Source organism: Pleuronectes platessa, chromosome 7, assembly GCF_947347685.1.
Source record: "Pleuronectes platessa chromosome 7, fPlePla1.1, whole genome shotgun sequence".
Classification (NCBI taxonomy): Eukaryota; Metazoa; Chordata; class Actinopteri; order Pleuronectiformes; family Pleuronectidae; genus Pleuronectes; species Pleuronectes platessa.
Window position 1 is genome coordinate 14,764,466 of NC_070632.1, and position 12,919 is coordinate 14,777,384.

General features: G+C 42.3%; 1 protein-coding gene and 1 long non-coding RNA gene across 2 annotated transcripts; both read right to left on the reverse strand.

Moving 5' to 3' along the window:
• Positions 1–748: 748 nt before the first annotated feature.
• LOC128444002 (uncharacterized) lies at positions 749–3,357 on the reverse strand. Its single transcript, XR_008339105.1, has 3 exons — positions 3,281–3,357; positions 1,458–1,559; positions 749–916 (listed from the first exon to the last, which is right to left on the reverse strand). It is a non-coding gene; the product is annotated as an uncharacterized LOC128444002 (long non-coding RNA).
• A 4,229-nt stretch (positions 3,358–7,586) lies between these two features.
• On the reverse strand, positions 7,587–12,065 carry fbxl22 (F-box and leucine-rich repeat protein 22). Its single transcript, XM_053426292.1, is given in 3 exon segments — positions 7,587–8,172; positions 11,490–11,862; positions 11,865–12,065. Coding segments are annotated over 3 exon segments (804 nt in total). The 5' UTR covers positions 11,947–12,065; the 3' UTR covers positions 7,587–7,823.
• Positions 12,066–12,919: the final 854 nt, after the last annotated feature.

Here is a 12,919-nt window from a genome sequence, read left to right on the forward strand (position 1 = left end):
ACATAGGAACAGCTCCACAAATAGACCCTCGCTCGGTCTCACAGGGGAGCAGTAGCCCCACTTCTGTGTGCTCTTGCCTCCTATTTCGTGTGCGCCTCGGGCCAAAACAAGTTAGCGAAGAACCACTGGGAAATCAAATTTGGAATTATTAGATCGTACGGACACCATCGTGGGAAGGAGAAGGAGGAATGTGTGAATAAATACATATTGTTATGAAAATAGGTTGATTTCAGGAGCTCTCTGCTGCCCATCAATGACACTGTCTGGTCCATGGACAATTGAAATGACAGGCCGCAAATATATATCAACTTTGTAAAAGGGTTTGCCATCACACGTAGTTCTCTTTTAATTTGCAAAAAATATAAATTGAGAGAAGGAAAATTAAAGCAGGTATTTATCTTCTGTATTTTCTACTGAAATCTTCCTTTTTTTTTACATGAAGCTTTGTGGATTATAGGAGGGAAGCAGAACTCGCACTGAAGACCGAACAACATCATTATAATGTGGAATTAAACAGTCTATGTTTAATTTAGTTATTGTTTCCTCCTTTTGACAGGATATATGTTCAATTTATCTGCGTACATTCAGTCACGCTCTCAGCGCGGTCTGAATATAAAGCTGGTATAAAATCACAATGTGGTTTCACAGCGTGTGAAAGTGGGAGGTGACAGACTGCTAACGTATGGCTCAAACCTTTGTCTGAGTGCTGGAGTCATCTATTTTTTTGGGCTGGGGGGGGGGGGGGGGGGGCTGTCGTGTTGTGACAGACACAGACAATGTCTCCTCGCTGGAATCCGTGTGTCCTTGAGCCGGCCCTTCACTCGTCTGGAGCGATGCTGCTCTGCATCATCCCTCCTCCTTTTCGTTGTTTATCTCCCTCTCTGCTGCGCGACACATCCCTTTTCTATACCTCACACTTTATCAACACGGGAGGGAGAGAAAGAGAAGAGGACAAATCTTAACTCTAAAGTTTAGGAAGCAACACCTGGATATTGTACACGAAAGACGCTAAATTCCCTGTGTGTCCCCCGGATTTAAATCATCATAAATATCTAGGATAATATATATATATACGGTCACTTAGCTACAAAAGACTCCAGCTCTCTGAATAATTCACAGCTGTGGCCTTATATCCACCAGACAGACTCAGAGCCACATAGTTATGGAGACCTCAAGGAGCCTTTGAGTTGCTCCAGCAGGAAATATAGAGAATAAAGTAGCGTAGGACGAGAGAGAGGGGCGTCAAAGCGCTGCTATATTATTAAAACTATCCCATTGGGCCCCGGGGACAGACGCACACTCAAGCAGGTGCAAGATAGCACACATACGAGCGCTGAAGGACACAGACGCAACCAGCACTGAGAGCGGAACAGTTCTGAAGGGAAAGGTTTTTCTAATCTAACTCGGACAGGGAGTCCAGGACAAGACATTACACATTCAGAGATGTTTACACTCACCTCATGTGTCTGCAACCCAGATAAGATTTATCTGCATTCCAGGTTCATGTGGGAACATCCTGATAGCTCCCTTCACCTGACACAAGTCGAACTGCATCTACACTGTACAAAAAGTCAAACCCAATATACGTCAAATGAAAATACTCAACTAAATTGTATGTTACTGGAATAAACGTGCTTGTTATATTCAACTTAAAGGGTTTTCGTGATCGAACTTCGAAGAGAATGTCTGTAGAATTGGGTCCGGACTCTCCCAGGAGTTTGCTTCTCACACATGATCAGTGCATGTCTGAAAGCCGCTTTAGAAACATTGGTGAAACTTCATCTTTGTAATAATCCATTCATAGTCGCCAAACAATAAGGGATCATTAATATTTATGCGTGATAATACGGGTAAGGATTGAAGAATTGACAGCCTCTTTATGCCCTATCTCATAAAAGAGATAACAAATGCTTCCACTGTCTAGACATCATCATTCATCGAGTTTTAGGTTCCAGCCTATACCCCAGACTGCTGGGACATAAAGCTTTAGGTCGTAAGAGTAACAGTTACTGATTAGTGACGGTTACTGATATCACACACGCCTCAGATGCCCTCTGTGGTGAGTGACATCAGCAACCCCCCCCCCCCGTCTGAGTCGGACCCCGTACGAGTCACAGGCTCATGAACACACAGATTGCTCAAATACCCAAATAAATGAGTAGTCAAAAAAACAAAAAAAAACATACTTCCTCCTTTCCCTTCGTCAAAGCCTCAACGCCCCCTCCTCCCCTTCCGTGGGTGAGTAATCAGTGGATACTGGAAATGCCTCATGGCTGACCTTATAAGGCTGTCAGGAAACTGCTGATTTTGTGTTTCAGGGCTCAAAGAGCTATACCTCCTGCCTTTTACCTCCATTGCCTCAGTCTCCCCACCCTCTGCCCTCTATGCCGGAAAGGCCTGTGCTGTACCAGCTCCTCAAAAGGTATTTTCTTATCCAGCATGAATCCTTTAGATAACCGGCTGGATTCTATCACCTGCTGTCATCAACGGAGCATCTTTACATCATGTAGGAAATCGGATCTGCTAATGGCCGGATGCAGAATGTACTGTACATTGTTTATCCTGTAAATTACTTTGCAATTCATAATAACATTCACCTGTGTCCATCTGTTTGTTAAATTTGGTTTGTTTGTTTTCAAGCAGGATTTACACAAGGCTACTCTGACTTCCACGTCATTTTGAGGCATCCAGGATTTCTTATCTTTTCACTCTCTCACACATTTTTGAGATGTTGATATTTACCTTTTCCAGGGATTAAGTCATGGATCTTGATGAGTTTTGGTGCAGATTGACTGAATCTAAGAGTTTAGCCTGAATGGAGGTGTGTGCTCTATAGTTAGAGAATTCCATCACATTCTTTCAACCCAGCCTAATAAAATATAGTTTAAGTTGTTTAAACTTCTGCTATATCCTATGCAGCTTCTCTGTGAGTCAGTTTATTATTCATATTTTCCAAAAGCATGAACTTTTTTTAATACAGTTTTTGTTGGGTTCCATAAGCTTAGTTCCTTTTGACTACATCCATCACAGCAGCAGGCAGAAGTATGTTTACATACGTCAGGTTGTTCTAAGAATATCCTGTATCAGAAAAGCAGATTTGTCAAATTTTTGGAGTTGCTTGTAAATGTAAAGTTATCTGTCATCATGGTCATATGCATGATTAGAAATTCTGGTAAACTACATTTTAATAGAAGGGAACTGGTTTTGTACATCGAAGTAAATTGTTGTAGGAAGCTCCTGTTTCCTCAGGTGAGGCAGAGTCTGAACATAAACAACTTACCAGGCCTCTGTAGCTCACTCATCTCATCTCTGCTTGCAGCCAACAGCTCAAGGCCACAGCTGCTGCTAACACTTCTGGGTCACAAGTTTGTGATAGTGTTGCATTGTGGGCAATGTAGTTTTTTGACAGAGAGTCAAACGCATGGAAATAAACTGACACTGCGGCCTTAAGCTCGACCCTTTTAATGGAAATCTCTCAGTTTCACGATGCTCAGAGCGATGCAAAAAACCAAAGTATTCTTATGAGATTTGTTGAAAAGAAGTGGAACTCTAATGACATGCAGTTGTAGAGGGAACTGCACAGGATCATTTTCACAGGTTTAACATCACTTATTGATCACAACACCAGCTTATAAATAAACAGAATCATTGAGAGTCAAAGCAGGTAAAAGAAATGTCCCACCCTTCCACTAAGTTTTGAGGAAATCTGTTCAGTAGTTTTTGTGTACTCATGCAGACAAACAAATGGACACGGATATAAACATATCCTTCTTGGCAGAGGTTAATAAACACATTTAATAGTAATAAATGTGTATCTTCCTGATTACATGTAAAAGCTGCCTCATTCTCATGCCAGTGTCTCATCTGTATTTGTGAAGCATCTTGTTGAGAGTGTGGCAGCTCATTAAAACAATTAGGAGGGTTAGCCGATTCCCTGGACTGAATTTATTTAATGAAATTTGTTATTCTAATGAAGCGAGAGCAACACATTTAATCAATCCCTTGGAACTGGCCTTTTATCTGTTTTTCTGTCAGCCAATGTGGCTGTTCATTTCATCCAATCACTGTTCAGCATGACAGTGAGAGTGCGTGTTTGGTCAGATAAATAAATACATTTCTTTATTTAGCGTACTTATACTTCACATGGGTGATTTTGTTTTCAATTTTTTTGGTCAGCACTTTACATAAACATAGACATTGTACTTTTACCTCCTTTAAATATATATATGAAAGCTGCAGTATGTAGTTGCTATGTAAATTAAGATTCTGCAAACAAAACATAGCCCCCCCCCCCCCCCCCCCCCACACACACACACACCAAATCCTGACCAGAAGCAGTGCTCATTGTCTTCTAAGATTTTTCTTCACACTTGTATTTGATCAGTGAGACACATTTCAGATATTGTGTAGGCTCATGTGTACTCCAATCAAATTTCATTTCAGGTCTAAGTTTTATCTCTAGAATCTCATTATTTGGGACAATACAAATCACTGGAGGAGATCTTGAATAAGGAACAGGCTGGGACAGGAGGTTGACTATCACATAATTTACATGCAAGGATGAGAAAATAGTTTAATATTGAGTCGTATTAATTTTGAATTGAGCTCAGTCTTGTCTGGGCGAAAAAGGCAAGAAAGAAAAGAGCTTTATTCGAATTTTCCTCTCCTCTGGCATTATACTCCCAAAAATTTGACTTTTTATGCATGAGAACATTTGTCATATTAATGAAATTGTGTAGCAATTTAGTGTATAATAATTCATCTTTTTCATTATATAACTTGAAACATATTTAACCCTTCTGGTACTATTTCTTGCGTAACATGACTTGTTCTCGGGCTTTGGCATTTTTACTTGAGCAACGGTTTTGAATTCCTCCTCCACCACTCCCCATGTTCCCTCATCCAGACTCAAACCAGTCGTCGGATATTCGTGTTATGTAAAAGCACATATGCATAAAAGCAGATGCTTAATCTAAACAAGTTTGTGTCCTCGCTTGTGGGGTTACATAACAAAGAAAAAAAACTGGCAGTGAGGTGTCCTCAAATGTCTCGGCTGGAACACGCCTCGGGTCATCAATCTTTTTTTGAAACATATTTTCAGTCGAAGAGTCATAAAGAAGGAATGTTTCCATTTTATTGATTTGATGCCTGCAGTGCAAATAAAAATTGGAATAATATTCAACGTATAGGCACTTTTTGTACATGAACCCTCCAGCAGACTGTTCTCATAAAGGAGGGATATAATTGCGTGGTGTGGTCTGTTTGAAGACATAGTTAGTCCCAACCTCAGAATCCAGTGTTCCACCTCGGGCAGGGCTGCTCAAACATGGTTTAGGCCTTTAACTCGACACGGTGGATACAGACACACAGGGGGGGGGGTCCACATTTGATCTTGGAGGATTTATGTTACACCAGCTCTCGCATGAACAATCCTTTCTTTACAGCGAAAAAAGGGGCTACCCAAGAACACAATGCGACCACTGTATGTACCAGCAGCGATCTAATAAAAGAGAGTCTTTGCATCACATCAAATGTAAGAGATGTGATTGTCAGACACTGTGAATTTCGTGCATAAACTAAATATCCAATCACTCACACAGAAAAGGTTTGTTTTGTCGACACAGTAGCTGCTCTTGTCAGACACAAGGTAGTCTTTTGTCCGATCGCACAAATCGTCACTTCTCCCGAAATGCGATGGGAGTGAAGGCTGTGCTCGGACACTTCATTCGCGATTGGCAAAACCAGGTTACACGTCGGTGTGGTGGCTGAAAGGGCTGCAGCTGCCTCACAGTGAATAACACAGTGACGGCCATGCATCAGGATTGTGTTATTTTAAAATCACCACACCTTTAAGAAGATAAACCGGCCTCTAGTAGAAACGAGCAGAGCTGTGCTTGACTGTGTTTCGTTGTTACAAGTCTCTGTTGTGTTGTTGTGTTGGAGTTGTGTCTGCAGACAGATGTGCCTCAGGGGTTCACCACCTGCAGCTCATAACTCTTTAATGGTCCATCCTTCCAAGCACTTTGCAATTAAAGCATGTTTCTTGATAGTAAATAATAAACCGTGACCTCTGTTTCACTGCAGCAGCGTTACTGTATATTAAAGTTGCACATGCTATTCTTCACCTACACTTGGGGGCTTTCCTTTATGTGTTATGAATGGTGTATTTATACAGTATAATGTGTATTATAGCTTTCAGTAAGCCTCTTATTATAGACTGGGATAAGTATTATCCCAGAGCGACCCAGTGTAGGGTTAGGGTTAAGGTTCGGGTTAGGGTCACTCATTTGAATGTGTTCTCGCTCTTATCAACCCAATATGCAAAGATTTGTTTTAAATGTAAAGATAAAATTGCTCTTTAATATTCTCTTCATGCTAACGGCTTAAAAGCGATTTGGATGTGTTTATTTTTAATGGATCTTAAAACATTTTGTATAATGAAGCTGAAAGATTAGTATCCAGAATGAATTTATGATCAGTGCAAGGATTCTGCATTAATACTTCAAATTCAAAACTTTGTATTGCTCATTTGTTTTTTAATTATTGCACCAAATTAACATATTTAATCATAAATTATAATTGTTATTATTATAAGCTAATGAACCAAATAATTCAAAAACTGTAGCAGGTCTAATTTCTAGAGGGTTTATCATTCTTGAGATTCAATTTTACAGTCATAAAAACTTTATTGTCCATCACAAAATTGGAGAAATTGGATTTTCCAGATAATAAATAAGTAAAATTCAAAATAAACTAAAACAAAAAAAAAACATAAAGCAGTAATAAACACAGTATTGTGACCTTTCTGGAACAACAAAAGGGAACTGAAAAGCTGCCTCATACAGTTTTAGTACAAAAGCCCAGGTCCTGGTCGGATCAGGAAAATAACTTATTCCTGATTACATTGACCTTCTGTGAGAAGAAATGGTAATTCTTTAAACATCACAGGATGTGGCGAGCTCCATAGCAGCGGTCTGCAATAAAAGTGTCACATGGCATTTACAGGGGGAGACGCACTGCCCCAATCAACCTACTTTCATATGTCTCACAGTCTTATGTAATCTGATTCCAATCAGGGCTCAGGCACGGGGCCTCTCTGCCCTGATAGAACTTCTCCTCTCAACATGTCTCACCATGACCGAGCAACCACATGACTTGTATCATGAAGGTGTGTGATCTCGCCCTCAGGGGAGGTTATATTTTAATTAAACTGTTGAGATGACTGACACCACCCTCACATCTGTAGAGTCAATAAGTATAGTAATGACAGATTATGTCATATGAATGCACCTCTTTCAATATTCATTGATTTCGGCCTCATGTGTTTATAAAACATGTGTGTGTGTGTGTTCATGTAGTGGGGACCTAAATCTGTTTATATTGTCAGATTATGGGGACAAAAATCAATTTCCCATACATAAATTATTATATTTGAGGTAAAACAATAGGGGTTAGGGTTAGGCAAGTAATAACTATGGTTAAGATTAGGGAAAGTCTCCAGGAAATCCATGTTAGTCAATGCAATGCCCTCTGAAGTCATAGACGTGTGTGTGTGTTTGTGTGTGTGTGTGTGTGTGTGTGTGTGTGTGTGTGTGTGTGTGTGTGAGTGAGTGTGTCTGTGTGTGTGTGTGTGTGTGTGTGTGTGTGTGTGTGTGTGTGTGTTTTGATTAACATGGAATAGTAGCAGCTTACATAAAATGTTTTTGTAAGGAATATCAAAACTATAAAAACCATTCAAAGCTAAAAACATCACACAATCAAGTCCTTAAATTCCAGAATTGTTTTCCCTTGCAGTCCATCTGAGAGAAGCTGAGGCTCTTCCCTCAGGAGAACAGCAGGACTTTCTGTAGCGCCCTCCTCAGCAGCACCTTCTCCTGGGGCTTGCTGTCAGGGATCATGTCGGCGCTTCTCTCTGCCGTCAGCTGGACGCCTGGCATCCTGTCCCTGGCAGTCTGCAGCCCCGCCTGAGTGATGTTCCGGCAAAAGTCCACCTTCACCTCCTCCAGACCGTCTCCGTGATCCACCACGCCTACCAGGCTGCGGTTGGTGATGCGGACGCAGTTCTCCAGGTGGAGGCGGCGCAGCCTCCTGCAGCTCTGCAGCAAGGTGACCACATCCCAGTCAGTGATGTGGCCGCAGCCGGAGAGGGTCAGCTCCAGCAGGTTGGGACACCTGTGACACAGCGAGTGACATCATTAAACAATGACCGGTTTCAAAAGTATAACCAGACCTGCTCTGTGTCATTCCACTTTAGGACATAACAGAGCGGGGTGTTTGCTGATCTGAGACCATTAATGAGAAATTAACAATGGCAATAAGAGGCAGCAGCCTGATTCTATAACAGAGCAGTTTAATATAATGTTTTTAAACAGCCCAATATGGTTTATGCGTCTCTCCCGTGCACACATGGAGAAATTCACTGTGGCACAGAACAATCACAGGATATTTCATGAATAACAGCATTGCACATTCTCTCATGCTCTTTTTTTTGTCAGGAAATTCTGCCTAAAATGAATCATTGCATGTGTTGAATGCTCATTTCAATCCATTACCATGAAGTGCACTGCAACCTACTGGCAGCCTGGCGGCTATAGAGCTGGCAGACACACACCCTGATGGCAAAGGGGATGTAATACACGTTTGCTGATGGAGATTACATAAAGACTTACATAATCTTCCCACTTTACCACATGTGAGCCAAACATACTGCAGTTGCCTTCAAGTGCTGAGGGGGCTGCCCCAGTAACCTCTGAACATGGGACAGGGGAGTCAGTCCACGTGCCCCCGTTCGCATTGTTACACAGGAAAAATGTGCTGTTGTTTTATCAGCGGATGTGACTGCAAAGCAATGACGTCGACCAAAAGATAAAAAGAAAGAGGAAGTAGAAGAAGGTGGCATAGAGTCCTGATGAATGGAGCACGGAGCTGGTGACATTTAGAGATTCAGCTGCTTTCTAATAACCACAGCAGAGGCACCCGAGGTAAACATAATGGGCATAAAAACTTCATCAACCTTTGTTACATAATCCAGCCTCTCTTGGCCCCTCCCCTCACTGTGTGCAGACATATCTGTGTGTGCAGACATATCTGTGTGTGCGTGTGTGTGTTGTTTCTCTCCCCAAAAGCATGTTATTATCTGCATGTCACCTTGTCTTAATATAACCACATCAACGTCCCCCGTGTTTCACAACTGAACACTAAAAAAACACAAAGCCAGTGAATGATGTCTGTCTGTCTGTCTGTCTGTCTGTGTGTCTGTCTGTCTGTCTGTGTGTCTGTCTGTCTGTCTATCTGTCTGTCTGTCTGTCTGTCTGTCTGTGTGTCTGTCTGTCTGTCTGTGTGTCTGTCTGTCTGTCTATCTGTCTGTCTGTCTGTCTGTCTGTCTATCAATCTATCTATCTATCTATCTATCTATCTATCTATCTATCTATCCATCTATCCATCTATCTATCTACTTTGAGACATGCAGTTCACATTAACAACCGTCTTCAGTTTACAGTCTATGATTAAAACACACAACACAGAGGGCAGTCTGGGGCTGACCCGAACCCCGGGGCTGAGCACAGGCAGAGCTCCACACCACTAACCTGTAATCATCTCCCCAATGAGCTCTTTGGTTTCCCGACGGTTATACTGTCTGATCAAATTATCCAGTGAACTGCAAAAGGAACGTATATTTAACATTCCACTCCTCCGGCCTGTTAAGTGGATCGACCACTTTTTAACAGGCTAAATAGGTTTTTGGGGAATTTTTCTCTATCTTGATGCAGCAGGGAATATTTGAAGTTTGTAAGAAGACGTCCTAATGCACGAGCCGAACAACGTGCTCAAGCCGGTTTTGTAAGAGAATGCATCCGTTTATTCAAATGGTGCATACCTCATACTGGAATGAACCCACTCAGACACAAAAACATAAAAGCTTCTTGTGCCGCTCCCACTGTCCAACCCACATTACATGGCATGCTTAGCATGTCAATTTCATGTTGCATAATCCTGCTACTGTGAGCCCAAGATTATCAGAATGAAATGATTCAGCTCCTGATGATTGATTTGCTGTTGTCATCTGTACGAGGGGAGCATTATACTGGAAACTACACTATAAAGAGGCCCACTGACATGTAAGGGTTTATAGTTTTTTCCATGGAGATAAAAAAAAACAGTCAGACATGAGCTTGGCGTCAGCGTTTGCATGATTTTCTCCAGGAAGAGGCAGGCAGAGACAGACGCACATGTTCATTCCTCTAACAGCAACAAAGAGCCAATTGTAGGCTCCACCTGCTTGTGTAAATCTCCAGTCTGCAGCTGACTGGGAGTGTCTCCCCCCCCCCCCCCCCCTTAGCTTCTGCGTGCCCCCTCCCACTCTGTCACGTGCACTTGCTTTCTATTTGGGCGGGTTTATCAGTATGCAACGCGAGTGCCTGTGGCCCGTCGAGATACAGGACCCGGACAAAGTAGGTGGTTCTAGTTTCGACTGCTCGCTCAGCCCTCGTGTCTTCCGTCTCAATTTTCACAATACAGGAAATCCTCACAGGGTCATACACTGAACCCATAAGCCAGCCTCCCTTCCGTTCTCTGGTGCCGGCCAGCAGTGGTGGCCTGGCTCCCTCACATCAACCGTTATTACTGTTACACTGAAGAAATTATCCAGAGACCTCATTATGTCTCTCCAGGCTGATTCCTGCATGCAGCCGGCCGCACGAGGCCGGACGCCAATACTGCTACGTTTCAGTGACCTATCAAATCCAGCTGTCACAGCATTCACCAAACATAATTTGATATCTGACCACAGTTATGTTAGTTAATGGAATCACTCTCGTGTCCCACAGATGTGTCATTTATCTGTCTCTGCTGCCAGCTCAGGATACACCATCTGTTTCTAATGATTTTTGTTTCCTGCTGCCTACAGCTGAACATGGCAGCTTCACTAAGCCATGTGCCTCTTCAAGAAAAACAATGTTCCTCCCTGTGGAGGCTGTGAATGACCCTGAAAAACACAGAAATTGCGAGATCGTGATTGAGACACATTTCGCCAAATAGGAACTATATCTTCCCACGAAAAAACAACATAATCATGTGTAACACCAGTGACACCTCAGGCTCCACAAAGCATCTTCCTATAAAAGCAGGGATAGGGGCTGACAAAATAAATAATACAAATCAATCTACTCATGTTCAATTTTAGCTGAGGATGTGTTAGAATGAATGTTCATTTAGCTGCATGGCCACATTTAAGATTCAGGTTTAATTTGTTGTCAACCTAGGGGTCAGGACCCAAACAACAGGTCACAAGGTAAATGTGAGGGGTCACAAAAGAACCAGTCAGAATGGAAAAAGCTTTTGTTTTTTTCCGAATGCTGGACAAATACATGGTTAAATAGACTCTGGGTCACAGAACAAAAAAGCACCTTTTGGTCTATTCCACGGGCAACTCCCTTGTTGGTTGCTGTCAAAGACATGACAGATCAGGGAAACTCCACACAAACACTTACATGTAGCAGACATGGGCCAGGAAAGCGCTGACCAGGCGCTCGTGTTTGCTGCAGATGTCCCTCTGAAACGAACTCTTCAGCCAGTCCTCGATGTTACACACTTGCACCCTGCTGGAGAACCAGCAAATACTCAGGTATCGCAGCGAGGGTCCCAGCACAAAGTTGTCCCTAGTCAGCTGACACGGCGAGCTGAAGTGGAGCAGACTCCAGAGGCAGGGGTCCACGAAGATCTGGCGCAGCTGGTGACAGGTGAGGGACAGGCTCCTGCGATTGTCCTTGTCCAGGAAGGAGAAAAGGTGGAGGAGACACTCGTGGTTGAGCTGGGTGAGGTGCATGGTGAGCCGTCCAGGGACACACAGAGGGGCCTCGGGTAGTGACAGGCCGGCTGGTAGGCAGCAACAATGAGCCTGCAGCCTGTATTGTGTGGCCTAGATACATGATGCCTTCTCAGGCACATGCTGGAGGCCTGCACATATAAGGCCGTGTGAGCGTGTGCTATTTTGGGAAGACAACTGTCGGCACGGTCAAAGATGGAAGTGTTTCAGCCATACGCTCCCTTTCCATCTGTCGTGGCTCTCAACAGGCAGCCAGCAATGGACTGAGCCAGATGTTTACACTGCCCTGATCCACTTCTGAAACACAGATACTCACTGAATGACGCACAAAAAGACAAACGCCTCCATAATGCATCGCAAAGCAAAACCATCCACAGGTCAAAATGCCCAGCTGCTGTTAAGTCAAGCTGTAACTCACAAAAAAAAAGTTGTTATATTAATGTCTGTTTATTTAGATGTTTAAGTCACAGTGTGTTGTCACATTCATAATTTTTTAATGAAGGAGGAGTAAATGTACATTTTAAGAACCTCTAATGATGCAGTTTTACTTTTTGTGGAAAAACCGTGTCAGAATAAAAGTATTATCCAAACAAAAGTTTTTAAAACAAACTGAAGGTGGTGCAAGAGATTCAAGATATATACTCTTTGTCCACTTCATATAGGCTGGAGAAAAAAATCTACTTACAAAACAACTCAATCAGTAATGCCAGTGCATAACACAGTCCTGAGCTGAAATTTTTTATTTTTGTATAGAATCATCAAATATATATATATATATATATATATATATAAAGCACATATGCATATAGTATGTATAGTGGTTAAAACTGATTTAACTGGATTAAGCGAAGATCTAACAACACAGCTTTAATGACCCAGTTTATTTCCTTTCCATTACTTTTCTAAATCATGTTCAAAGTACATGGAATTATATTTGTTTGTAGAGATAATACTTTAATTCCCAAATGATGTCTTCTTTGAAAATCTAAGAATGTGAAAACACCCATCTTGAGTCACACTGTGCTCATAAATGCTCCACAGTGTAGGTTAAACATCAAAGTGAGGAAACCATCACAGAAACCTGCTGGGAGCAGG